At 37.4% G+C, this 25763-nt stretch overlaps 1 protein-coding gene across 1 annotated transcript in view; it reads left to right on the top strand.

Annotated features, from left to right (window-relative positions):
- The window catches only part of cul3a (cullin 3a), a 38483-nt gene that overhangs the window by 10407 nt on the left and 2313 nt on the right, over window positions 1-25763 (top strand). Inside the window, exons 6-12 of the mRNA XM_073856739.1 lie at window positions 5571-5799; window positions 6042-6187; window positions 6533-6709; window positions 18776-18946; window positions 19061-19168; window positions 22605-22729; window positions 23181-23277. Of these exons, the coding sequence (XP_073712840.1) occupies window positions 5571-5799; window positions 6042-6187; window positions 6533-6709; window positions 18776-18946; window positions 19061-19168; window positions 22605-22729; window positions 23181-23277 (1053 nt within the window). The remainder of the gene's footprint in view (window positions 1-5570; window positions 5800-6041; window positions 6188-6532; window positions 6710-18775; window positions 18947-19060; window positions 19169-22604; window positions 22730-23180; window positions 23278-25763) is intronic.

Here is a 25763-nt window from a genome sequence, read left to right as displayed (position 1 = left end):
AAGCACAAATTTGCGGGGAGTTCGCTGAAGTGCGTGGACCGGGTATAAGCAAATGGAGAAAAGTGTGAGTTTTAGCTATGGGGAAGTACACATTTAGTGAAAACTGGTTACTTAACCCTGATTTTGATCCGTTTTACAGACCAGTTAGCGTACGGGGTCCGTTGTTTATTTAAGTTTTAAAACTCGGAACAATGGGATTCAAAGCCTTAGTGTCACACATGCAATATAAGAAACATAAAGCCGCTGCAGAAACCTGTCAAAAAAACACCCGGCATCTTTCTGTTCTGTTCTGTTGTGACACCATTAGTAGCCCTAAAGAGCACCACGACATGCAAATCTTCATGAGCAGTTTTAAGCACCGCGGCATCTGCTCTATCAGACATCCGATAAACGTTTGTCTCCTTTATCTCTTTTAATGGCGGTTGGCATCTAGCTTATAGGTGCATTAGCGCCCCCTCTGCTCCGGAGGGTGAATCTACTACACTTTTTCCCTTACTCCTGGGGCCTCATTTATAAAGCGTTTTTACGCACAGATTTGATCTAAGACCGTGCGTACGCTCAAATCCACTCAAACGCTCAGATTTATAAAACTTGTCTTTGACGTGGAAAAGTACTTACCTCCACGTCAGGTTCCGACTTGACGTACGCAGGTTTCCTTGTGGCAATATTGCAGTATTGCAGGTAGGCATATTCGAAACTTTTTGTTTTGTACCTTTTGTGGTCAACATACAGAAAAAAATTTTCATTTGTTATGGAGTTGTCCTTATTCAAAAAAAAAAAATGGTTAGATTTGCCCTCTTTTTTTAGAATTCATATATTTTGCTTAAGACTTTGTTTGGAAAATATTTAATTAGTTTTTTTCTCTTATGATATCTTATTACATAAGAAATATTATTTGATTAATGTGTCACTTTTGTTTGCAACGTTTATTATAAATAAATGTAAATATGGTGATTATAAACCATTATTCCGTATTTTTTATTAGAAGTTAAGCAATAGGCTACCTAAAATCTATTAATAATCTGATAAACAAGAAAGCTGCTAAATGTATTGATGTATGTCAGCATTTCCATTAGGGATGGGCACGGATATTCGAATATTCGAATATTCGATCGGCAATAATAATTCGAATTTAAAAAATGCTATTCGAATGTTTGTTTGTTTTTAATGTGCCACCAAAGGGTTACGAATTATTTAATGCTTTTTCACTTCATCTATCCTCTTTTACAGACTTAAATGTAAGATATACATGAACATTAATTCGTATATATTTCTGATTGTTTGGCAATGCAGATTGCAGACGAATTTAAGTTTTTTTTTCTTTTATCTACGGGTTTGTCCGCGCAGCGCCATATTTGGCAACTGGCTCAGTGAAGGCTCACGTGTTATTAAACGTGCTTCTCCGCCGCACGCATCAACACATCATGAGAGATTTGGAAGCTTTCTGTTATAAAGTCTACTTTATTTTGTTAATAACGAGACAGACACGGAGAACGAAATGAAACGGAGAACATTTATAATATGCGGTGCTCTTTCACAAATGAACCGGATAACTGCACATGGCTGTTTAAAAGCAAAGCTCCGTCTTTGTGAAATCTTGTTAAATTAAGCTAACGCTAACTTTGCACACTCACCAATAATCTATCGAGCCAGCTTACGTTATTTGTAAAATAATGTTAAATACAGATATTCAATCTTGTTCAATCCGTCTGTTGTTTTTATCCGATAATCATCATCACGTGCAACACGAGGAAGAGTTTTCTCCGCAGCACCGGCATTATGTATCTAGTCAGAAGAACGGGCTTTCACCGAAGCAGGTAGGGTAAAGATGGTTTCTTCATTCACAAATACATGTCAAACTAAACTGAGAAGATATTTATATGTTGACTGAGCAGTCGGTTATGTAGATGCGTTTTTTCGTTTGCTCCGGGCTCTTATTTGGAGTCTGTTTAAGGGTTTAAATGATGATAGCCTACTTTGTCAAGTCCTCAAACTTTAAACTTCGCAAGTCCTCAAACTTCGCTTAGATTTGGGGTTAATGTATAATATTTGGTATAATATAATGTATGTAGGATCCAACAGTAATGAATTCATACTAACGATCGACTTGAAACTTGGGGTTTGACTGACTCAGACTGCGCTCCGCATGGGGTTTTAATGCCTTTTTTTCTGTAGGATATTTTTTAAGAAGAATTTAAAATATATATATACAATTTATGTTTGTATTCAACTTAAAAATACATACATACATATACATACAGAATATAAGTTTAGCTTGTTGTGGATATTTTATTTATTATAAGCCTTCTGTGAAATTATGACAAAACGAAAAATACAAAAGACGCATGTCTTAATTAACATAATTTAAATAAACGAATATTCGAATATTCGTTCTTTATGAGCTTACATATTCGAATAGTAAATTACTGGAAAATGCCCATCCCTAATTTCCATGTTTTTATTTAATTCTTTTTCTCTTTCATCCCCTGGCTAATGTAAAAAAAGTGTTGAATATGTTTGATAAAAAATTAATAAATATTCGAAACGTTTACAGCGTCAACATCATCTGTATAAGAGCTTAGACCGGGCACAAAAAACCATAACCGAAGCTTCTGCACGTTGTGTCCGAGCCCGGCCCGACCGACACATTACCGACAATGTTTTAATAGTGCGCCGTGACGTTCTCAACTACAATTCAGAGTTGTTTGAATTACAGAAATCTGTTTAGAATTATCTTAATGAACTAATGCAACAAGGACGAAGCGTGTAAACTGCGCTGTTTGTTTATTCAGAATAGAAACATAAAAACATGCAACAATGATGCACACAGAAAATGAACAAGAATGAACTGTGGAGAAGGCCTACTAGGCTGCTCCAAAATAATTTAACCAGGTTTTAGAATATATTTTAAAACAAAATATGTTGGCCTATTTTGATATTTTAAAATGTAGGCCTATTCTAATGCAAAAAGATGGCGCCCAAGCTATATGTTCAGGAAACGATTTTGTAGTTCGTCATCTTTTCAAAAAATATTTAAAAATATAGCAAAATTGTTTCGCGGTGTTTAACGCACGTAAATGTTACAGAACATGCGCTTTATTGAATAAAAGTAAAACCGATCGAATTTAATGATTAAAACGTAGTGAAAGGAACTAAATTGTGAAGCCTCGATGTATCAATAAGGGACATGCGACATTTAAGAGTGATGGGTATTTCAAAAATTAATATAAATTATTCCCATGCATCGATTTTAATGTTAAACATCTGTAAATCCAAATGAATCAATATGGAATATATTCCGACAGTTTAAGATACGATCTTTGAATTTTAAAGTCGAAAATATCTTATTTTAACACCGCCGCGCAGGAGGCATGGCAAACTGAAACAAAACTTTAAAGACACAAATATTACGTTTAGCCTACGTGTAAAACTATATTTAAATGAAACACGTGAATTTAAAGATCCACTTATAATCGGCTTAACTTGAGTGATGTCAATAAAGTTTCCATGTTAGAATTTAGAAATATTAAAAACTTAAGCAAACGACAACAAATATGTTTTCTTACCACTCGCCATTGTAGCAGTCATTGAATTTGGCCTTTGAAAATTTAATATTTATATGCTAATGAATTAAATTAGGGGCGTTTACAAGGCGGAGTTCTAAAAGCATTCAGCTGCGCACAATTTTAAGATCATATGTGATTTATAAACCGCACATCTGGAAAAAAGGCGTACGCACGTTTTTTTGTGCGTAAGCTCCTTTTCTCTGAATCACACTTACGATCATTTCAGAAATGGTCTTAGATGAAATGTAGGACAGTTCCTACGTCGCACTTTTATAAATGAGGCCCCTGGTCTCATCAATTTAATTACTGTATTTCTATTTATTTAAAATATTTCACTGCCATTCTTTGTCTCAAGATGCACACCAGTAATGTATTTTGTAAGTTATATTTAATAAAAAATCCTCCTTACATGTCCTAATATAAATAAGACCTAGTCCTGGATTAATCTAAATTCTATCTGGGTAACCACACATAATATTTTAACATTGTTGTTACATAAAACCATGTGTTTATTTTATGCACATTATGCATTATTTGAACCAATTATTATTGTCTCATTATTATTGTCATCGTAAATGCTTTGGCCCATTTAGCTCCATTTTTATTACCAAAAAAATCAGATTACTTGATCATCATCCTTACCAAAATAACTGTTAGTGAAACCCCTAGATTGGTTAAAACATTTTAAAATTATGTGATTTTTAGTTAATTATAATGTTATTTTTCTTCATATATTTTATCATTGGGGATTTCCTAAAACTTCTTATGACATTTAAGGTGAAAACTTGTAATATCAAGCAAAGATAAAAAATCTTGTCTGATCTTATTCTCGTGAACCCAGTCTCGTTTCATCTTGCGGAACAAGTCTCTTTTCACACCCCTAGAAAATACATCTTGTTTTTTGTCATGAAATATATATGGTTCTAAAAAACACATGGATGCATTCACACTGGACTATAAAATTGGACTTCATTGTGGTGATATAGGTCTTAAATTTAATTCATTATGGTCTTAAAAAGGTCTTAAAAAGTCTTAAATTAGACTTGGTGAAACCTGCAGAAACCCTGATTTAAATATAACACATTTTATTGTTGCAATGGCAATACCGCAACACAGTGAAACCGTGGTATTTTTGCTTAAAGGTATAGCGGAAGATTTTCCTGAATTTTAGAAAAGAACGCCCTCTCCACTTTAAAAAAAAATGCAATTGCGCAACACTCTACCTGCTCCAGAGAGGGAGCGCCTATTAAACGTGTGCACGAGAGAGCATGCACGAGCCTAGTTCTTCTCGTGCACGCTCTGTTTACAAGTTGCTGCCGTCATGGCTCATACATTGAGATGTTTACCGTGTCTGCACGGTTTGTGACTTGTGCCAGGGCTAGCATCGCTAATCATAGCTTACATCAACTTTTACTAGCAGTGATTTTAAATGGATTTCTCCAAATAGCATGGTGAACTTTACCTGTCAAGTAGAAACTTCGCGACTGAAGCGTCAGTGGGAAGCCCATTCTGTGCTTTTAGCGCACGCCAGCGTGTGAAATATTCTTCCAAAAACACTCTGGTCTTGTTTCTTTCTTTAGAGCCCTTTCTCTTTTTGTCATACAATTCATAGACAATTTTTCTCTTGCGACCCTCAGACATTTTGAAAAAAAAAAAAACGGTGAGAACTCAAGCTTTAATGAATGGCTGAAACCGTAGCTCACCACACATATACACCTGAAAGTGTGCATGTAAGCGAACCTAGGGACGAGCACGTACGACGACCATACGTAAACATACCACCAGAATGATTAACAACTAGGATGACCAATAGTATTAATGATCCACCCGGAAAAAGAAAAATCTCCGCTTGACCTTTTAAGGTTATCATATCGCCAAAATATCATACCAGCCCATGCCTTGTTGCAGCCCAACTAAATTCATTCATTCGTCATTTTTTTGTAATGGTAGTCTGGAGTTTTTTTTAAAGTCTCTGTCTTACTATTTGTACATGTGTGTGTGTAGATGGAGAGTCAGAAGTTTCTGGCGGAGAACAGCGCCAGCGTCTACATCAAGAAAGTGGAGGCTCGGATAAACGAGGAGATCGAGCGAGTGATGCACTGCCTGGACAAAACCACAGAGGAGCCTATTGTGAAGGTGGTGGAGAGAGAGCTCATCTCCAAACACATGAAGACCATCGTAGAGATGGAGAACTCTGGACTGGTCCATATGCTCAAGAATGGCAAAACAGAAGGTTCAGTTCCAATGTGTTAACTTATAACAATAAGCTTTGACCTCTTCAATGAGCCTTTAGGTGAAATATTAGTGGGTTAAGCATAATGTTTGAGAATAAGGGTTCCTCTAAGGTCAATATGGATGGATAAACCAAATAACAATAGATATTTGGTACAATATAAATGCATATGGATTAGGAGTTCAGACATAACCATAGTACTCTCTCTCTCCCTTCTATACACTTTTCCTCTCTCTCTTCAGACCTGGCGTGCATGTATAAGCTGTTTGGTCGAGTACCGAACGGACTAAAGACGATGTGCGAGTGTATGAGCTGGTATTTGAGGGAGCAAGGCAAAGCGCTGGTGTCAGAGGAGGGAGAGGGCAAAAATCCCGTCGACTACATCCAGGTACACTGGCGCTAACCCAACATGAACCCTGTCTGTGGAAATGAAGTAGTAAAAAGTTTAACATTTTTTGAGCTGCAGTATTGAAGATGATCTATCAAGGGTCTTGACCGATCACTGCTTCAATCCTACTTGAACTCACCTGCCTGTTATTTTCATGCAATGTCAAGATGGTTAGAAGAGTTAAAACTAACTGGACTTTAGGACCAGGACTGTAGGCTTCTACAATACACACTTGTAATAATAAATAATACAGGCCTCTAAATTTGTATATATTAGAATTTGTATATATATTAGTCAATCTTGTCGGAGTTCATTCATGGGTTTTTTTTTTCTGTGTGAATCCAGGGTTTATTGGACTTGAAGTCGCGTTTCGACCGGTTCCTGCAGGAGTCCTTCAACGACGACAGGCTTTTCAAACAAACTATTGCCGGAGACTTTGAGTATTTCCTCAACCTCAACTCCAGGTCACCCGAATACCTCTCGCTTTTCATTGACGACAAGCTCAAGAAAGGAGTCAAGGGGGTAAGAGATGTGAAATATTGACAAAAGGTTCAAATAAACATAAAGTAATGTGAAAAACGATATACAGAGTAACCTGAACAGCAGAGACATGTTGTGTGGGACAACAAAAATACACTATAGGGCTTTTCACACTGAAAATAGTTACCCCGGGTTATTCTAAACCCCAGGTTAAAGGGGTCATAGCGTGAAAATCTGACTTTTTCCATGTTTAACTGCTATAACTGGATCCCCAGTGCTTCTATCAATCTAGAAAATGTGATAAAGATCAACCCAGTAACTTTCTTTGGGTAAGCCATTTTCTGCAATCATGTGAAAAATTAGGTCGTTCACATTTCACCTTTTTGTGACATAGGTAGCAAGGCGAATTACCGTATTTTCCGCACTATAAGGCGCACCTTCAATGAATGGCCTATTTTAGAATTTTTTTAATATATAGGGCGCACCGGGTTATAAGGCGCATAGAATAGAAGATACTGCAGTCAAACGTTTGACTGGGTTTGCGTTATGCATCCACTAGATCAGTGTTTCCCAACCCTGGTCCTCGGGCACCCCCTCCCAGAAAGTTTTAGATGTCTCCTTATTTAACACACCCGATTTAACTCATCAGCTTGTTAGGGACACATGTTTACCATTTTAGAAGGAGGCTGATGAGTCGAATCAGGTGTTCCACCCAAGGAGACATCCAAAACCCTCTGGGAGGAGGTGCCCGAGGAACAGGACCGGGAAACACTGCACTAGATGGAGCTGTGCTTAAGGGAATGTCAGATAAAGTCAAACTTTATTAGGCCTTCTGAAAACTAAGTTCACCATGGTGACGTTGTTCAAACGTTGATGTGCATATAAACAATATCTCCCAGCCTTGCTCACTCTTCTCCCAAACGTGGAAGGGAACTTTTCCCTAATTCAGTAAACACATTGTAAATGAAATAGTCTGGCCGCGGAAGCGTCCTCGCGGGAGCCGGCCGGAACATTTTGACATTGACCCGGAGTTTGCCTTGATCCATATATAAGGCGCTCTGGATTATAAGGCGCACTGTCATTTTTTGAGAAAATTAAAGGCTTTTAAGTGCGCCTTATAGGGCGGAAAATACGGTACAATATTACTGTCCCCTTTATCTGCCCTATCCAACCAAAGCACTGCCTTTTAGTGCATAGAGAAAGAAAAAATAATGGACAGCACAATTGAGTTTCAATTACAACAAACCACCATCATTGTGATCAGTGTTTGCATTTTAAACGCTCATTTGCATTTTAAATGACACACCCCAAAACGGCACACTTTTGCTCAGGCCTACAAATTTGCAATTTTAACATGCTATAATAATAGCAATAATAATAATAATAATAGGAATATTATTAACAATAATAATAATGAAAAATTATATTAATATGAAATGACAGATAGCAATAATAGTAATGATAGACAAATTAACAAAAATACTAATTTCATCCGGACTTAGGGGGAGAGTGAATGATCAGGAAGAAGATAAAAAAATCATATAAATAATAAGTAATAGTAGTAGTAATAGCAATAATAATATTAATTAAATAAATAAATAAATAATAGTAATATTGATAATGGTAATCTTAATATAATATCAATAATATTAATGATAATAGTAGATGTAATAGGGATGATGAGTAATAATAATATTAATAATGATAGTATTGACAATGGTATTAATAAATATAATAAATTATCTGTGGAGTATTTTGAGCTAAAACTTCACAAACAAACTCTGGGGACATCAAAGATTTATTTTACATCTTAAAAAAAAATCTCATAATTTGACCCCTTTAACGGAAACGGAGTACTCTGTTTCGCGTTTCACACTTTTCTTACTTAACCACGGGTTAAGAGGCAAACCTGGGTATTCATAATCAATCCTAAACCCTAGGTCAGGTGTCTCCAACCCTGCTTCTACACACCTGTCTGTAATTATCAAATTACCAAGCAGGGTTTCATAACCCTAGGTTAATTTCAGTGATAACCCAGCTTCTAAATTACAAGTGTGAAATGATCCTTAATCTAGGGTTAAAAGCAGGGTTTAGAACGAAGATAACCTGGGGTTAAGTGCAGCGTGAAAGCCCTTATAAGGACAATGTACTGACACACCTTTTTTAATATTAAATTCGGTTGTTCCTTTACCACATGTTTATAAAACCGAGCGCTTAGTCATACATTCTGCATTTACAAACATTTTTTAAATAAATGGGTAATTCTGAGGAACTCATTAACTTTAAGCATGGTGCTGTCATAGGATCTCACCAGAACGCAAAAAGTCAGTATGTGAAAGTTAACATAGCCCTTACCTCATATTATGCACTTGTGATAATTTGCTCTAAAGAAAATGAATCTTGATTAAACTATAGTAAACATAGTTTTATTTGTGGTAAGTAACCACAAATTTATTCTGTTCTCATCATAATAACAATGGTATTTTTATTTGTAGTAAAACTATGGTAATACAAATGGTACAAAAATAAAGCCATGGTAAATTTTCCTCATGATAATGTTGTGTCTTACTATACTAAATATATTACTTTGATTATAATGTTTACTTCAGAACTGTAAATATGATATTTATTTATTTATTTAAGGATAGCCCCTTGAGATGATCCATCTCTTTTTCGAGGGGGTCCTAAAGCACAAGGATAGCTGTTTCATATACATCACAATACGTCCCACATTATACAACAAACACATAACCAAATATAGCTGCAAGCAGCAATTACCGGGGTCAAGCCAAAAAGTGCACAGAAGAAAGTAAAGTTGAGTTCGGATGAGCAGTTTAAAGAATTTAGGAAAATCTCTTGATTTCAGACAAAATAATATAACAGTTATCAGCAAAAAAGCTGTGTTCTCATTTAATGAAATCTCTCCCTCTCTTCTCGACTAGCATAATCATAATAACGAGAAAACTGAAGAAAAAGTAAGTGGTGCTTGCAGTGGCAATACTCAGCTCACAAAATGTTACAGTTGTGTTAATGAGTCAAAACAGCCCACCCCCAAGTCTCTACGATGTTCTGATGCAGAGATATAGCTCTTGCAAAAACGGTTAATAAGGTATTCTCATTGGTTGCTAGGGAGTGAATTGGCAAAAACAAGTGATTATAGTCAAAGCCATGAAAGGAGTAATACATGATGACCCAAGATTTTAGATGTTCTGTTGGAGTAGTTTTAGGCAAAAAAAACATATTTCTATCTCAAAACCACTAGGTGGCGCAATGACAAAATTGTGCATGCAACCTCAGTTCATAACTGTGTTACATCTAGCTAGTTTTAGGACTATACACTTTAGTTTAGTGAAGAAACAGTTGTATGACCATAGGGTGGCTTGATTTCAAAGGTTTTGTTTAATTATAAGGCCAACTAGTGGTGCAAGCATACAATTTTTTTTGTGTAGCCTCAGACTGTGGTCGTACATCAGCGTATCAAATCTGGTGAAAAAATCTCTTTGCTTTACAAAGTTATAACCATTTATGTGTAAAAAACACCAAATTTAAAGGTAATTTTTCGTTTTTTGCAATTTTCGGCCATTTCTGATGGAAATTTTAATATAACGCCAATAGAACTTTTTGTTCAGAAGGTAAGGTTAGTTTCTTCCTATGGTGTTTTCGAGTCGATCGGAAAAACGCTCGCGGAGATATTTGCGCGTGTTTTTTAAGCGCTATTTTGCCGCACAGGGTTAACCGTAAGGCGAATACTGGCATGTTTGGTATCGTTGGACTCGGCAACTATTCAAAACTCCAGGGAAACAAGTCGCATGAAAATACGTCGATCATAGCCAAAGTTATAGGCCTATAAAACATTCGTCTGGCCACTAGGTGGCGCTGCAACGAAACTATGCATGCCCCCTCAGTTCCTGACTGGCATCTCAAGTACCAAGTGTCGTGTCAATAGGCCTAAGTTTGTCAAAGATACAGCTAAAAATCTGTTTTTTGGCGCTCTACTTAAAATGTATTGACGCGGTATATGACAATGGAGTAGTGCATCGAAATTCTTTTAATAACTTTTTGCCTTGAGTGTCTGTAGATGCTACATACCGATTTCCGTGGCAATCGGGTAAAAACTCTAGGACGAGTTCGCAAAAGTAGGTTTTTCGAATAATTCAAAATGGCGGAAAAATTTTCATGATGGAAAATGACGTCATATGGTCCAATCGAATTGTCTTGAGCCAAGAAATCAGAGGAAACAAGAATTTCGTTTCGAGGACTCAGAAGTTATAAGCAAAAGCGTAAGTGCAATTTTGGACTCTTGGGGGCGCTAGTGGGTTTGAGATAGAGACTCCAAAATTGCTATGGATATTATTTGGACTGTCCTCTGTCAGTGTGCCAAATTTCATAACTTTCCTACGTACGGTTCTATGGGCTGCCATAGACCGCAATGGAACAGGAAGAAGAATAATATAATATAGCTGCAAGCAGCGATACCGGGGTCAAGCCAAACATGGGAAAAAATGATTCATACGTGATGACTGTCATGATTTAAGATCTAAGTTTGCATTAGTTTTATAAAAAAATAGCATTTTTTTGTATCTTGAGACCACTATGTGGCGCTGTGCTGAAACAATAGATGGTGCCTCAGGTCTTGATTGTAATGACACCCACCAAATTTGGTGTAAATACAATAAAGAGATGCAGAGATATAGCCTTAAATGACTTGACCACTAGGGGGCACTGACCAAAAAAAAAAAAATTGTGACTCAGGTCTTGATTGTGATGACACCCACCAAATTTGGTGTAAATACAATAAAGAGATGCAGAGATATAGCTTCAAATCTCTTGACCACTAGGGGGCACCGAAAAGTTTACAAGTCCTCCCAGAACATGTTGCTGATGAACCATACCAAGTTTCATAACAATACGCAATTGCGTTTCTGAAATACTTGAACTTAAAGAAAAATTCAAAATGGCCGACACACAAAATGGCCGACCAAAAACCATTTGGTATCGTTTGACTCTGCATGCCTCACGAAATCTAAAAAAGACCAGTCTCATAATTTTACATTCAAGTTTGCAGTAGTTATAAGCAAAAATAGACATTTTTTATATTTCGTGACCAGTAGGGGGCAGTGTGACGAAACGGTGCATGCACCCTCAGGACATCACTGTTATGACATATACCAAGTCTCATATTAATACGCAAAAGTTTTGCGAAGATACAGGCTCAAACACATTTTGGCGTGCTCGCCCTCGCATTCTTTGATGCGTTATACGACAACGGATAGGTCTACCGAAAAGCTTTTGATAACTTTTTGTCTGGAGTGTCTCTAGATGATGCGTACCAAAAATCAAGCCAATCACTCGAGCGCTCTAGGAGGAGTTCGAAAAAGTAGGTGTTCAATATAATTCAAAATGGCCGACAGGAAGTAGGTTTGACTCAGACATATTTGGTACAGTCGGACTCAGCATGAGCCAAGGAATCAATAGAGTGAAGTCTTATGTCAGTGTGGCAATTTAATCAAATGATATAAAGATTTAAAAATTTATTTTTACATATCCTGACCACTAGGTGGCGCCGTCCTAAAGATTTATAGGTGCGCTCAGAACATGTCACTGATGAACCATGCCAAATTTCGTAGCGATACGCCATTCTGTTTGTGAAATACTGAACTTAATGAGAAAATTCAAAATGGCCGACACCCAAAATGGCCGACCGAAAACCGTTTGGTATCATTTGAGTCGGCATGCCTCAAGGAATCTAACAAGACCACCTTCATGATTTTAGACTCAAGTTTAAAGTAGTTATAAGCAAAAATATGCATTTTTCGAATCTCGTGACCACTAGGTGGGGCTGTGACGAAACGTTGCAGACACCCTCAGGTCATGACTGTTATGACATATACCAAGTTTCTTGTCGATACAATAAAGTTTTGCGAAGATAAGGCCTCACGTCCGTTTTGGCGTGCTCGCCGCCATATATGTTGTCAATTTATATGAGAACGCATTGGTCTATCAAAAAGCTTTTGATAACTTTTTGTCTTGGGTGTCTCTAGATGCTACATACCAAAGGACATGCAAATCGGACAAACGGTCTAGGAGGAGTTCGAAAAAGTAGGTTTTACGAAAAATTCAAAATGGCGGAAAGATGTGCATGACACAAATGATATCAATGTGTGCATTTGAATCATCATGAGCCAAGGATTCAGAGGAAACAATAATTTAGTTTCTAGGACTCACGGGTCAGAAGTTATGAGCATGAACATAAGTGGATTTTTGGACTGTTGGTGGCGCTAGAGGGTTTGAGTCAGACACACCAATGTTGCTATAGTAACTTCTAAGACTGTCCTCTACATGTGTGCCAAATTTCATAACTTTCCTATGTACGGTTCTATGGGCTGCCATTGACTTTTGGGTGGAAGAACGAGGAACAAGAATAAATATAGCTGCAAGCAGCGATACCGGGGTCAAGCCAAACATGGCAAAAAATGATTCATACGTGATGACTGTCATGATTTAAGATCTAAGTTTGCATTAGTTTTATGAACAAAAAAAACATTTTTTTCGTATCTTGAGACCACTAGGTGGCACTGTGCCTGAAAGAATAGATGGTGCCTCAGGTCATGACTGTGATGACACATACCAAATTTAGTGTAAATACAATAAAGCGATACGGAGATATAGCCTTAAATGACTTGACCACTAGGGGGCACTGACCAAAAAATTTATTGTGACTCAGGTCTTGATTGTGATGACACCCACCAAATTTGGTGTAAATACAATAAAGAGATGCAGAGATATAGCCTTAAATGACTTGACCACTAGGGGGCACTGACCAAAAAAATAAATTGTGACTCAGGTCTTGATTGTGATGACACCCACCAAATTTGGTGTAAATACAATAAAGGGATGCAGAGATATAGCTTCAAATCTCTTGACCACTAGGGGGCACCGAAAAGTTTACAAGTCCTCCCAGAACATGTTGCTGATGAATCATACCAAGTTTCATAACAATACGCAATTGCGTTTCTGAAATACTTGAACTTAAAGAAAAATTCAAAATGGCCGACACACAAAATGGCCGACCAAAAACCATTTGGTATCGTTTGACTCGGCATGCCTCACGAAATCTAACAAGACCAGTCTCATAATTTTACATTCAAATTTGCAGTAGTTATAAGCAAAAATAGACATTTTTTATATCTCGTGACCAGTAGGGGGCAGTGTGACGAAATGGTGCATGCACCCTCAGGTCATCACTGTTATGACATATACCAAGTCTCATATTAATACGCAAAAGTTTTGCGAAGATACAGGCTCAAACACATTTTGGCGTGCTCGCCCTCGCATTCTTTGATGCGTTATACGACAACGGATAGGTCTACCGAAAAGCTTTTGATAACTTTTTGTCTAGAGTGTATCTAGATGATGCATACCAAAAATCAAGCCAATCACACGAGCGCTCTAGGAGGAGTTCGAAAAAGTAGGTGTTCAATATAATTCAAAATGGCCGACAGGAAGTAGGTTTGACTCAGACATATTTGGTACAGTCGGACTCAGCATGAGCCAAGGAAACAATAGAGTGAAGTCTTATGTCATAGTGGCAATTTAATCAAATTATATAAAGATTTTAAACAATTTATTTACATATCCTGACCACTAGGTGGCGCCGTCCTAAAGATTTATAGGTGCGCTCAGAACATGTCACTGATGAACCATGCCAAATTTCATAGCGATACGCCATTCTGTTTGTGAAATACTGAACTTAATGAGAAAATTCAAAATGGCCGACACCCAAAATGGCCGACCGAAAACCGTTTGGTATCGTTTGACTCGGCATGCCTCAAGGAATCTAACAAGACCAATTTCATGATTTTAGACTCAACTTTGAAGTAGTTATCAGCGAAAATAGGCATTTTTCGAATCTCGTGACCACTAGGTGGCGCTGTGACGAAACGTTGCAGGCACCCTCAGGTCATGACTGTAATGACATATACCAAGTTTCGTGTCGATACAATAAAGTTTTGCGAAGATACGGCCTCACGTCCGTTTTGGCGTGCTCGCCGCCATATATGTTGGCAATTTGTACGAGAACGCATTGGTCTATCAAAAAGCTTTTGATAACTTTTTGTCTGGGGTGCCTCTAGATGCTACATACCAAAGGACATGAAAATCGGACAAACGGTCTAGGAGGAGTTCGAAAAAGTAGGTTTTACGGAAAATTCAAAATGGCGGAAAGATGTGCATGACACAAATGACATCAATGTGTGCAATTGAATCATCATGAGCAAAGGATTCAGAGGAAACAAGAATTTAGTTTCTAGGACTCACAGGTCAGAAGTTATGAGCATGAACATAAGTGGATTTTTGGACTGTTGGTGGCGCTAGAGGGTTTGAGTCAGACACACCAATGTTGCTATAGTAACTTCTGAGACTGTCCTTTACATGTGTGCCAAATTTCATAACTTTCCTATGTACGGTTCTAGGGGCTGCCATTGACTTCAATGGCGGAAGAGGAAACATAATAATAATAATAATAATAATAATAATAAGAAAACTAACAATAACAATAGGGTTCTACGCCCCTTCGGGGCTTGACCCCTAATAATAAGAAAACTAACAATAACAATAGGGTTCTACGCCCCTTCGGGGCTTGACCCCTAATAAGAAAAAGAAATATAGCTGCAAGCAGCAATGCCGGGGTCAAGCCGAAAAGGGCACAAAAGGATGTAAAATTGAGATTGGATAAGCAGATTGAAGAACCTAAGTAAACCTAATAATTTTAGATGAAAAAACAAAAAAGTTATCCACAAAAATAATCTAAGTTCATGTCTACTGCAATCGTCCTTCTGTTATTGACAATCAGGGAACATTAGAGGACTGAAGGACATGTGAGTGGTGTTTGCAGTGGCAAAACATGGGTCACATCATGTTATAACAAGTTTAATTAGTCAAAAGAGACCATCCCCGTGTCTCTACAATGTTCTGATGCAGAGATATAGCTTTTGCAAAAACGGTTAGTAAGGTATTCTCAATGGTTGCTAGGGAGTGAATTGGCAACCACCAGTGATCATAGTCAAAGCCATGAAAGGAATAATCCATGATGACTCATGGTTTTAGATGTGTTATTGCAGTAGTTTTAGGCAAAAATACCATATTTCTATCTCAAAACCAGTAGGTGGCGCAATGACAAAATTGTGCATGCAACATCAGGTCATGATTGTGTTACATCTGGCTAGTTTTATGTCCATACACTTTAGTTTAGTGAAGACACAGTTGTATGACCATAGGACTGGCTTGTTATCAAAGGTTTTGTTCAATTATAAGGGCATCTGGTGGTGCAAGCATACAATTTTTTTTGTGTAGCCTCAGAATGTGCTCATGCATCAGCGTATCAAATCTGGTGAAAAAATATATTTTCGTTACGAAGTTACAACCATTTATGTGTAAAAAACACAAAATTTGAAGGTAATTTTTCGTTTTTTGCAATTTTCGGCCATTTCTGATGAAAATTTTAATATAACGCCAATAGAACTTTTTATTCAGAAGGTAAGGTTAGTTTCTTCCTATGGTGTTTTCGAGTCGATCGGAAAAAAGCTCGCGGAGATATTCACGCGTGTTTTTTAAGCGCTATTTTGCTGCGCAGGGTTAACCGTAAGGCGAATTCTGGCATGTTTGGTACCGTTGGACTCGGCAACTATTCAGAACTCCAAGGAAACAAGTCCCGTGAAAATACGTCAATCGGAGCCAAAGTTATAGGCGTGTAAAACATATGTCTGACCACTAGGTGGCGCTGTGACGAAACTCTGCATGCACCCTTAGTTCCTGACTGGCATCACAAATACAAAGTATCGTGTCAATAGGCCTAAGTTTGGCAAAGATACAGCCTAAAATCCGTTTTTTTGCGCTCTACGTAAAATTCGTTGACGCGCTATATGACAACGGATTGGTTTATCCAAATTCTTTTAATAACTTTTTGCCTTGAGTGTCTCTAGATGGTGCATACCGATTTTCAAGGCAATCCGGCAAAAGCTCTAGGACAAGTTCGCAAAAGTAGGTTTTAAGAATATTTAAAAATGGCGGGAAAATTTTCATGACGGAAAATGACGTCATAGGGTCCATTCGAATCGTCTTGAGCCAAGGAATCAGAGGAAACAAGAATTTAATTTCTAGGACTTCCGGGTCAGAAGTTATAAGCAAAAATGTAAGTGCAACTTTGGACTGTTGGTGGCGCTAGTGGGTTAGACATAGAGACTCCAAATTTGCTGTGGGGACACACTGGAGTGTCCTTTATCAGTATGCCAAATTTCATAACTTTCCTACGTACGGTTCTATGGGCTGCCATAGACCGCAATGGCGGAAGAAGAATAACTAATAATAATAATTATTATAAAAAGAAAACTAACAAATACAATAGGGGTCTTCGCCCCTTCGGGGCTTGACCCCTAATAAGAATAAATAATAATAAGAAAACTAACAGATACAATAGGGGTCTTCGCCCATTCTGGGCTTGACCCCTAAAAAGAAGAAAACTAACAGATACAATAGGGGTCTTCGCCCCTTCGGGGCTTGACCCCTAATAAACGATTAACAATTGTCCTGCTTAACACGTCCCCCAACCCTGTTCCCTCAGAATCCTCACCTTTTAATGTGATATGCACCAGAACAGTGGTAATTTTTTTCCAAAATATGAAATTGTGTTCTTAAAATCAGGGTAAAGTTAAATGCCTATATAACTTTAGTACATAATTGTGATTTGGAATAAATAAAGCTAAATTTGTCTTGGCTCTTTAAATGTGTTTCAAAACCTGATGTGGCTATTGAGTCAAAAATATTTACCTACCCCTGGTCCAACGGCTAGCACAACCTGGGCACAGCAACCTTCCGGTTTGTAGACAACCTACATGAACCACTGAGCCACTGCCGCCCCACCCTTAGCACCATTAGGCTGGATTACTGTCAATCTGATGCCATTGGATCAGAGGGCTATCAGTTACTACCTGATCATTAATTACATGTAAAGTTTGCATTTTAGTGCCCTAAACCAGTGCTTCTCAAATAGTGGGGCGGGACCTCCAGGGGGGGCTCGAAGCGACACCAGGGGGGGCGCACGAGACCCCGGGGAAAATACTTTTTCAGGAAGTGATTTTTTTTGCACCGTCACTTAAAGACATTACAACCCAATCACGCTGAGTTTTTTATTATTATTTATTGATTATATTTAATGTCATTTTTCAGTATCAAATGGTCAAAAAAATTATACTTTAAATAAGGATTGATTTTTTTTTCAGGCAAATTGATGCATTTTAAGTCTTTTCTGTTTCAGACTAAAAAACAATGTTAATAAAGTTATTCTTTGTTGTAAGTTGATAGATATTTCTTTTTTTGTGTTTTCTTTAATGTTAATAAGGATACAATGTTTTGCAGATGTGAAATTTTATAGACAAATTATACTATTTACAGTCGCAGCAGAGAGTTGGGGGGGCGCGAAATGTTTACTTCTTCCTAGGGGGGGGCGTGACAGAAAATATTTGAGAAGCACTGCCCTAACCTAACACCACCATTAGATCAAAGGTCAGTTTAAAAATTGGTTCAGTAAAAAGCACACAAAATTATTTTCCATTATTAAACTTTAATAGACAAAGAAAAAAATGGTACAATTATTATTATTTTTTTTTTGTATTTATTTGAATTTAAGATTTACATGATCACATGATTTTTACATGATTTGTGTTTTTTTTTTTTTTTTTAATATTGCATATAAAATTGTATGATCTTGTTTGGGAGGGTGCTACTAGGGGTTTCATCTAGGGTAGTGGTTCTCAAATGGGGGGATGCCAGGGGGGGCCCAGTTTTATGACATTTTATAAAATACATGAATTTATTATATATTCTTTATAATTAAACCTCAAGTCGTGAGACTCAAACTGTCAACTCTTGGATTATAAACCCAACTCTCTAACCTCTATGCTACGACTGCCCCCCCATTTGATAGCATAATTTCACTATTGGCCAATCGGCATTTAATATTACAAAGAGCCATCTAAAAGGATGAACTAGTGAATAAATTAACATCCACACAGCAAACAACATGCGATAAGTCGATCTCTTCTTTGTGTTTAGCTGACAGAACAGGAGGTGGAGTCTATCCTGGATAAAGCTATGGTGCTGTTCAGATTCATGCAGGAGAAAGACGTGTTTGAGCGATACTACAAACAACATCTGGCTAGAAGACTTCTCACCAACAAGAGCGTCTCGGATGACTCTGAGAAAAACATGATCTCTAAACTAAAGGTTAACTGCATGTCCTTTACTGCCATCATTCATCTATGTGTCCAACATATGTCTGTGACTTCTTTTTGTCTGTCTCTCACACACACATGCTCTCATTCTTTCTCTCTCTCATAGACGGAGTGTGGTTGTCAGTTCACCTCTAAACTGGAGGGCATGTTCAGGGACATGAGCATCTCTAATACAACGATGGATGAATTTCGCCATCACCTGCAAACATCACAGGTGTGTTTGTGTGCGAATGATTCTGACAATCTCTCAAAAGACTTCTTGTTTCATATATATATATATATATATATATATATGAAGAGTTTCGTTCCAAAACGCAATAAATCCATTTTAACAAATTTCGGTAAAAACGTGTTTTCTATACCAAGAAAGTGGCAAGATGAAAACCTCTATTTTCTGTTACAAACTTTCACATAGCATCTTTAGGTTATAAAAACATAAACAATTTAAATCCATAACTTGATTTTCAAAGATTTATTATGAAAACGAATTCTTTTTTCCACAAAATGCAATAAATCCATGACAGCTTTTTATTTCAATTGCTATAAATCTATTAAATCAATGTATAAATGTGCATTCATCTTTACCATTTTATATTTATTTAGTTGACTAGTGGTATACAATGATTAAAAAATAAACATTAATGGCATTAACCAAAACACTTACTTTGTTATATTAAGAACACTGTCATTGCTGCGGTTATACTTGACGTCGTCTCTTTACATCTTTCACAGCGATCAGCTGTAAAAAAATTTGGTCCTGCTCGATTTTAATTGACTTTGAGTTTTTCATAAGATCCTCTGGGGTCAATGTTTTAGCATGATAGGCTTGATGCTGTCTGGAGAACAAGCACCCGAGTGCCTCTTGCGGAAATTATTAGATGTTGATGGCTTATGTTTCTTTCCCGTCACAGAACACCATCACAGGTTTAGCGATGCAATTAAAGTATAATTTTGTTTTGTTTGTTGATCACGAAGTACAAAGTAGATGAGGAAAACTAGGACTCTGTGTACTCAGCGCGCCGCCATTGTTTGTTTACATTGCGTGACTAGTGGGCTGTAATTTCAGGAATGGATTTATTGCGTTCTGTAAAAAAGGAGGAGTGGCGTTTATCGCATTTTGGGAAAAAGGGGAGAAAAGATGATAGAATAACACGGCGGATATTGGATTTTGCATAAAATTAAGAATTTACTTTTAACTACTGACCTGATATAATACTGATTTTGGCAGTAACTCATTTTTTTCAAAAATGGCGTTTATTGCGTTTTGGAACCAAACTCTTATATATATATATAAATACACAAATACATGTAAGAAAAATTGTATTTATATATACATTTGTTTTTATATACGAGACTCTAACTTTGTTTCCATTAAATATTTGCACAAAGCTTGGGATGGGCGGGCATTTGAACTAGAGGTCTAAACGGGTCCAAAAATTCTTACCCGAGCCCGATCAGACCCGTAAATGTGCTACACTGAACCGACCCGGACCCGTCTGTTGTTTTGAAAGCTGGACCCGGAACCGACCCGGACCCGTCTATTATTTAAAAGCTGGACCCGGATCCGACGCGGACCCGTCTATTATTTAAAATCTGGACCCGAACCCGTCCGGGAAGACACAGACCCGACCGGCAAATATTCTTTAGCTAAATGTTATTAATAAGTCAATAAACAAGTAGCGAAAATTAAACTTTTTGTCTTACCCAGAAGTTAGTCTTCTCCCTCCTTGTACCTGACTGTGTGATGCACAATCATTATTTCCAAGAAAGTTCCATCGTGTTATTCCTCTCTTGACGATTGAAATGTTTAATGCTTATTCCAGCTTTAAAAGTCCACTTTACAGTCATGGTGATTAATAACGCAGTTTTACATTTGTTGTGTATCGGGTCAGCTTGCTTAATAATGTTTGCCCATGTGGATTATAATAACGATTGCTCGTTCAGTGCCATGGCTGCTTTTGTTAGCTTTACTTCTTTGATATCATCTCTGTGCTCTTTGAACAGATCGTGAAAACTATAGATATAACAGCAAGATGGTCAATTTATAATATTATTATAAAAATGAGAGAAGTCAGTGCAAAATGCGCGGTACGGCGGAATAGGTCCCGCCTTCTAAATAAAAGAGCCAATTGTTAAAACATAAAGCCATTGCTTCTCACTGCAGAAGCTCCTGACTGGTAGCCAGAGAAACATTAAAAGAGCGCATGCGCGTTAGCTTCCTGGTTGGAGCGACCAAATAGAAACTTTTTAATGCAATTTTAGCGTCATAGAAAAAATTTATGTGACATTTCATCTAAGTTTTTGATGCTGTTTTTGAAATATTTTATTTAAATGTGAGTGTGTTTTCTCCGAGTCCAATCGACCTCGGGTATTACCCACAATGTTAAACAGACCCGGGACCCGAAGTAATAGATTGAGACCCGACCCGGACCCGGCTGATTATTTAAAATATAGACCCGAACCGGTACGGGTCTCGGGTCGGGTCCCGGGTCTTCGGGTCTCTGGTCTTCCGTGTAGACCTCTAATTCGAACAACATTTCAGAAGTACCAGTGTTCACAAGGCCACTTTAAGCACTTCCTTTACGATAATTAACCCTGGTTATACTACAGTTAAAACCAAAAACCATGATTACTATAATTAAACCATGGTTACCACAAAAGCAATGAATAAACTAGGTTTGTCACACGTTGGTTAACCAGTGGGAACATTTTCTTACCTTCACATCCCTAACTCGCAGAAAAAGACAGAATAATATAATGCAGGCATTGTGAAAGGTTTAGCCACGAACACAACTTTATGCTGATCTCCAGACAGCTTTTCACCTTCACGAGAATTTTCATGACGTTTTATAGATCACATAACACACACTTTCTGCCAATCTCATGTTAATCTTGGGTATATATATTGAGTAGTATTTCATCCTTCATATGTCCAGAAAAAGTCTTTCATGTTGTCAGATTTATAAAAGACAGAACAGCCTTTCTGTTTTTTCCAAAAAAGGCCAAACCCTTGGAAGCGTACGATGGGAGGAGATAAAGAGTTACGAGTACAGCGCAGCTATTTGTTTGTGTTGTTTACATTTATATGCACTTATGTGCTGATTGCAAACAAAACACTTGAGATTAAATATTTATTTACTTACACCTGTGGTTTTGACGGAATCTTTTAACGTTGGGACCACTCCATCACTCGGTTGTAAACCATTGGCAAATTCGGCGTCGAACTGGCCCTTGTTTGTAAAGCAATCGTCTCCGAAATGCAGGTAACAAATATAAACCCATTCCGGGAAAAACAAATTGCATCCACTGTTAAGACAGCGTTACTTGGAAAGTAGAATAAGATTTTCTTCTCCTTCATTTTAAAAACAAACTTGATATTAAACAAAGTTTTTGCATGCAGTGATGCTCGTGACTTGTACTCAAAGCAACAATGCTGATGATGAGCGTTGAGCACTCTAATTGACGTGTGGGCGTGCTTTTCCGGGGGGAAAAAAAACTTTTTTGACAGTTTGCCTTTGATTAGCATGAGGATTACAACTCTTTAACTGTGTTTATAATTCAGAATGCATGAAATACCATTACCCCCTTTAATATCGCATAAAATATATATAATATTATGAATAACATGAATCCTGACATTTCGTTCCCAGGTGTCTCTCTGTGGTGTTGACCTCACTGTGAGAGTTCTGACCACAGGTTATTGGCCCACGCAGTCGGCCACGCCCAAATGCAACATCCCACCCTCTCCCCGTCACGCCTTCGAGGTCTTCAGAAGGTGAAAACTTTGATACATTTACATTGCATTTATGTTTTTAATTTTTGAGACGCTTTATCCAAAGTGACTTGCATATGAGACATTTCTTTCTTTTTTTATATATGGCACAGTTAATGAAATTCCAGCTAGTCTTTTTTTTATAATTCACAGTTGTCTACATAAAATCAACTTACATAATGTAAAGATCATTGTGTGAAAATAAAACTTTGATATCTTTAATATTGACTGAGTAATGTCATGTCAAAGATTGAAATCAATTTGAAATCAAATGTTGATGCTCAAAATTGATTCATATTACCATGAGATCAATCAAGTGTATTTCTAATTTCATTATGTTTGCGTATTTTAATTTTTAATTGTTGTAGGGTTTACAAAAGCATTTTGTATGCATATATCTCAAGATCTCTGAAATCTGCTTTGCTGGGTTTTACATGATTTGTATTTCCTGTAGGTTTTATTTGGCTAAGCACAGCGGCAGACAGCTCACACTCCAGCATCACATGGGCTCCGCAGACCTCAACGCCACCTTCTACGGCGCTATTAAGAAGGTACAGCCAATCACATTTACTGTTGGAAATGCTATCTCATAAACAACTTGTCCTAACCACCCGTAAAGTTATATGCTGCTTAGCTCTGCCTACAATGGAATCTCATTGGCCTAAAAACCTGGATTATATAGCTGTATAACATTAGATGTGCCTTGATATCTTTTTCAATTGGGACCAAAAATGTTTATTATTGTTTATAAAACGGTTACTTCCATTCCTCGATTCTGATCACTGCACAGCACCCTTAACTGTTTCCCCGCCAGCGTTTAAAAAAAAAGTTGCCAGCCAGCGCCAGCATTTTTCATGATTTTCACAAAAGTTTAATGCCTTCCAGAAAATGTACTTCTTTAAATATATAAACAAACAATATATCAGATGAAAGAACAGACCCTCTGCTTTCATCTGCTTTCAAAAAACGTTTCATCCTACCTTCATTAGTTCTCTTGTAATCAACTCTCAAACATGGGTAGGTTTCTTCAAAAACAGCCAATTTTGAGATAATTCCATTTTTGCGAAGGACTTTTGATAGAGATCAGATGCAGAGCGATCTTTAAAACATACACGGAGTTCTTTCTCTTTCGCGTGAGGTGCTACTTGCGGGTTGTATAAGTTGCAGAAGTCCTGGTTATCCTGGTGGATAATAGCGGTATTGCGGAAAGACGGAAAGACGGAAAATCTCGTCATTGGCGGGGAAGCGTTTTCTCTTGGCGGTGAAAGAGTTAACAAACAAATGTAAAACATTCTGTTACTGTTCACAATTGCTCAGGGACTATTTTTTCCAGCGGAAGAGAAGACTTTTAGTAATTTTTCTTCATGAAAGCTGCGTTATATTTTATTTTTTGCTTTGTGTGGTAACTTTTTGATTAAAGCTATAGCTATATGCACTTTTTTAAGCATAAACATTAAATCAGGGGTGTCCAGCCTTTTTTGTGTGGCAAACTACTTTTAAAATGATAAAGCCGACAAAAACTACCTGCTTAAAAACATTTTTTAACAAAACACTGTTACATTTTTTAATAACACTTTAAATGTGTGTTAGGAGGACTATTTCTACGTTGAATTTAGGGCTGTCACCATTACTCCATTCTTTTTGAGGAGTTAAAAAAAATCATTGAGTACATGCCGAGTACTCCTTATAGCGGAATAGCGGAGATGCGGTTTTGATGAAATAAACTAGAAAATGACAACATTATCAGATGAATCTCTCTCTCTCTCTCTCTCTCTCTCTCTCTCTCTCTCTCTCTCTCTCTCTCTCTCTCTCTCTCTCTCTCTCTCTCTCTCTCTCTCTCTCTCTCTCTCTCTCTCTCTCTTTCTCGTTCGGTCGGTCGGTCGCGCGCACATACAAGAATGTGCATCCAAATTTCGGAAGTTAGACGACTCAGCTGCAGCAGGCAGGCATAAGATTGATAAAAACACACTTGAGAAGAAATGCGCAGCAACTCAAAAAGACTTGTTTCTAAGACCATAATGCCAATTTGGCACTTTGTTTTAAGTAAAGGGTTATTAACTTATGTGCGATCTACCGGCATTGCATTTGCGATCGACTGGTCATACTGGACACCCCTGCATTAAATGAACATTAACATGGAGCCCTGAGATGTATGAACCTGTTTTAATGAACAGTACCTTTAAATAAGAACATCAAATGCACACATAAGCAATGCATTAAAACACAGTGCACCTGTTACTGCATCCGCCACGCCTTTTCGTGCAAAAACCAATGTTGCACGCGCGCGTGCGTCAAGCTGATTCTGACTGGAAAGGATTTACCGGGAGTTTTCAAAATCACGGTAATCAAACACGGTTGTAATGATATTTACATTTTAAACGATAATACTAACCGTCAGGACATTTTATCATGGTTAATCGTGAAACCGGTAATCGTCCCGATTAGGGATCGTGACTAACTCAGTGCTGAAGGGGTCGCATCGACTTCGCTTCACGTTGTGCCTAACAAAACCCTTCAGTCGTGACTTATTTCCCACGATAAAGCACAGCCTCTCGTACCTTATTGCTTACCTAAACCTTATCACATTTCACTTTGTGTATTTTGCGGTTAACATGGTCAGTGTCACATATTTAAATCTCCTATTCACAAGTTTATATTAATTGTTTTCCCGCCATTGACCATTAAGAGACAATGCCTCCCAATGACGAGTTTTTATGGCAATCCATATTTCCGCTATTATCAGGGATCCCACGGGTAATTGAAACCTTTGAAAGTTTGTGAATCTGGGGAAAATAATTCAAGGCCATGGGAGGTTTTAGAAAATATACATACATAGATACAGGTCATTGAAAGTGCTAAAATCTATTTTATGCAAGAAGTTTTCTGGAAAAAATATCCATATTATTCCCTGTGTAATGTAGGATAATATCATAAAATTTCTAGCCTTTTAGACACACATGCTAAACTGTTCGTTTTAAATGCTTATATCTTCTGTATTAAAAAAATGTTGATTCATACTAAAATGTTTTTTTGAATA

Source organism: Misgurnus anguillicaudatus, chromosome 2, assembly GCF_027580225.2.
Source record: "Misgurnus anguillicaudatus chromosome 2, ASM2758022v2, whole genome shotgun sequence".
Lineage (NCBI taxonomy): Eukaryota > Metazoa > Chordata > Actinopteri > Cypriniformes > Cobitidae > Misgurnus > Misgurnus anguillicaudatus.
The sequence above is the reverse complement of the archived record's forward strand: the minus strand, read 5'-3'. Positions and strand labels throughout refer to the sequence as shown.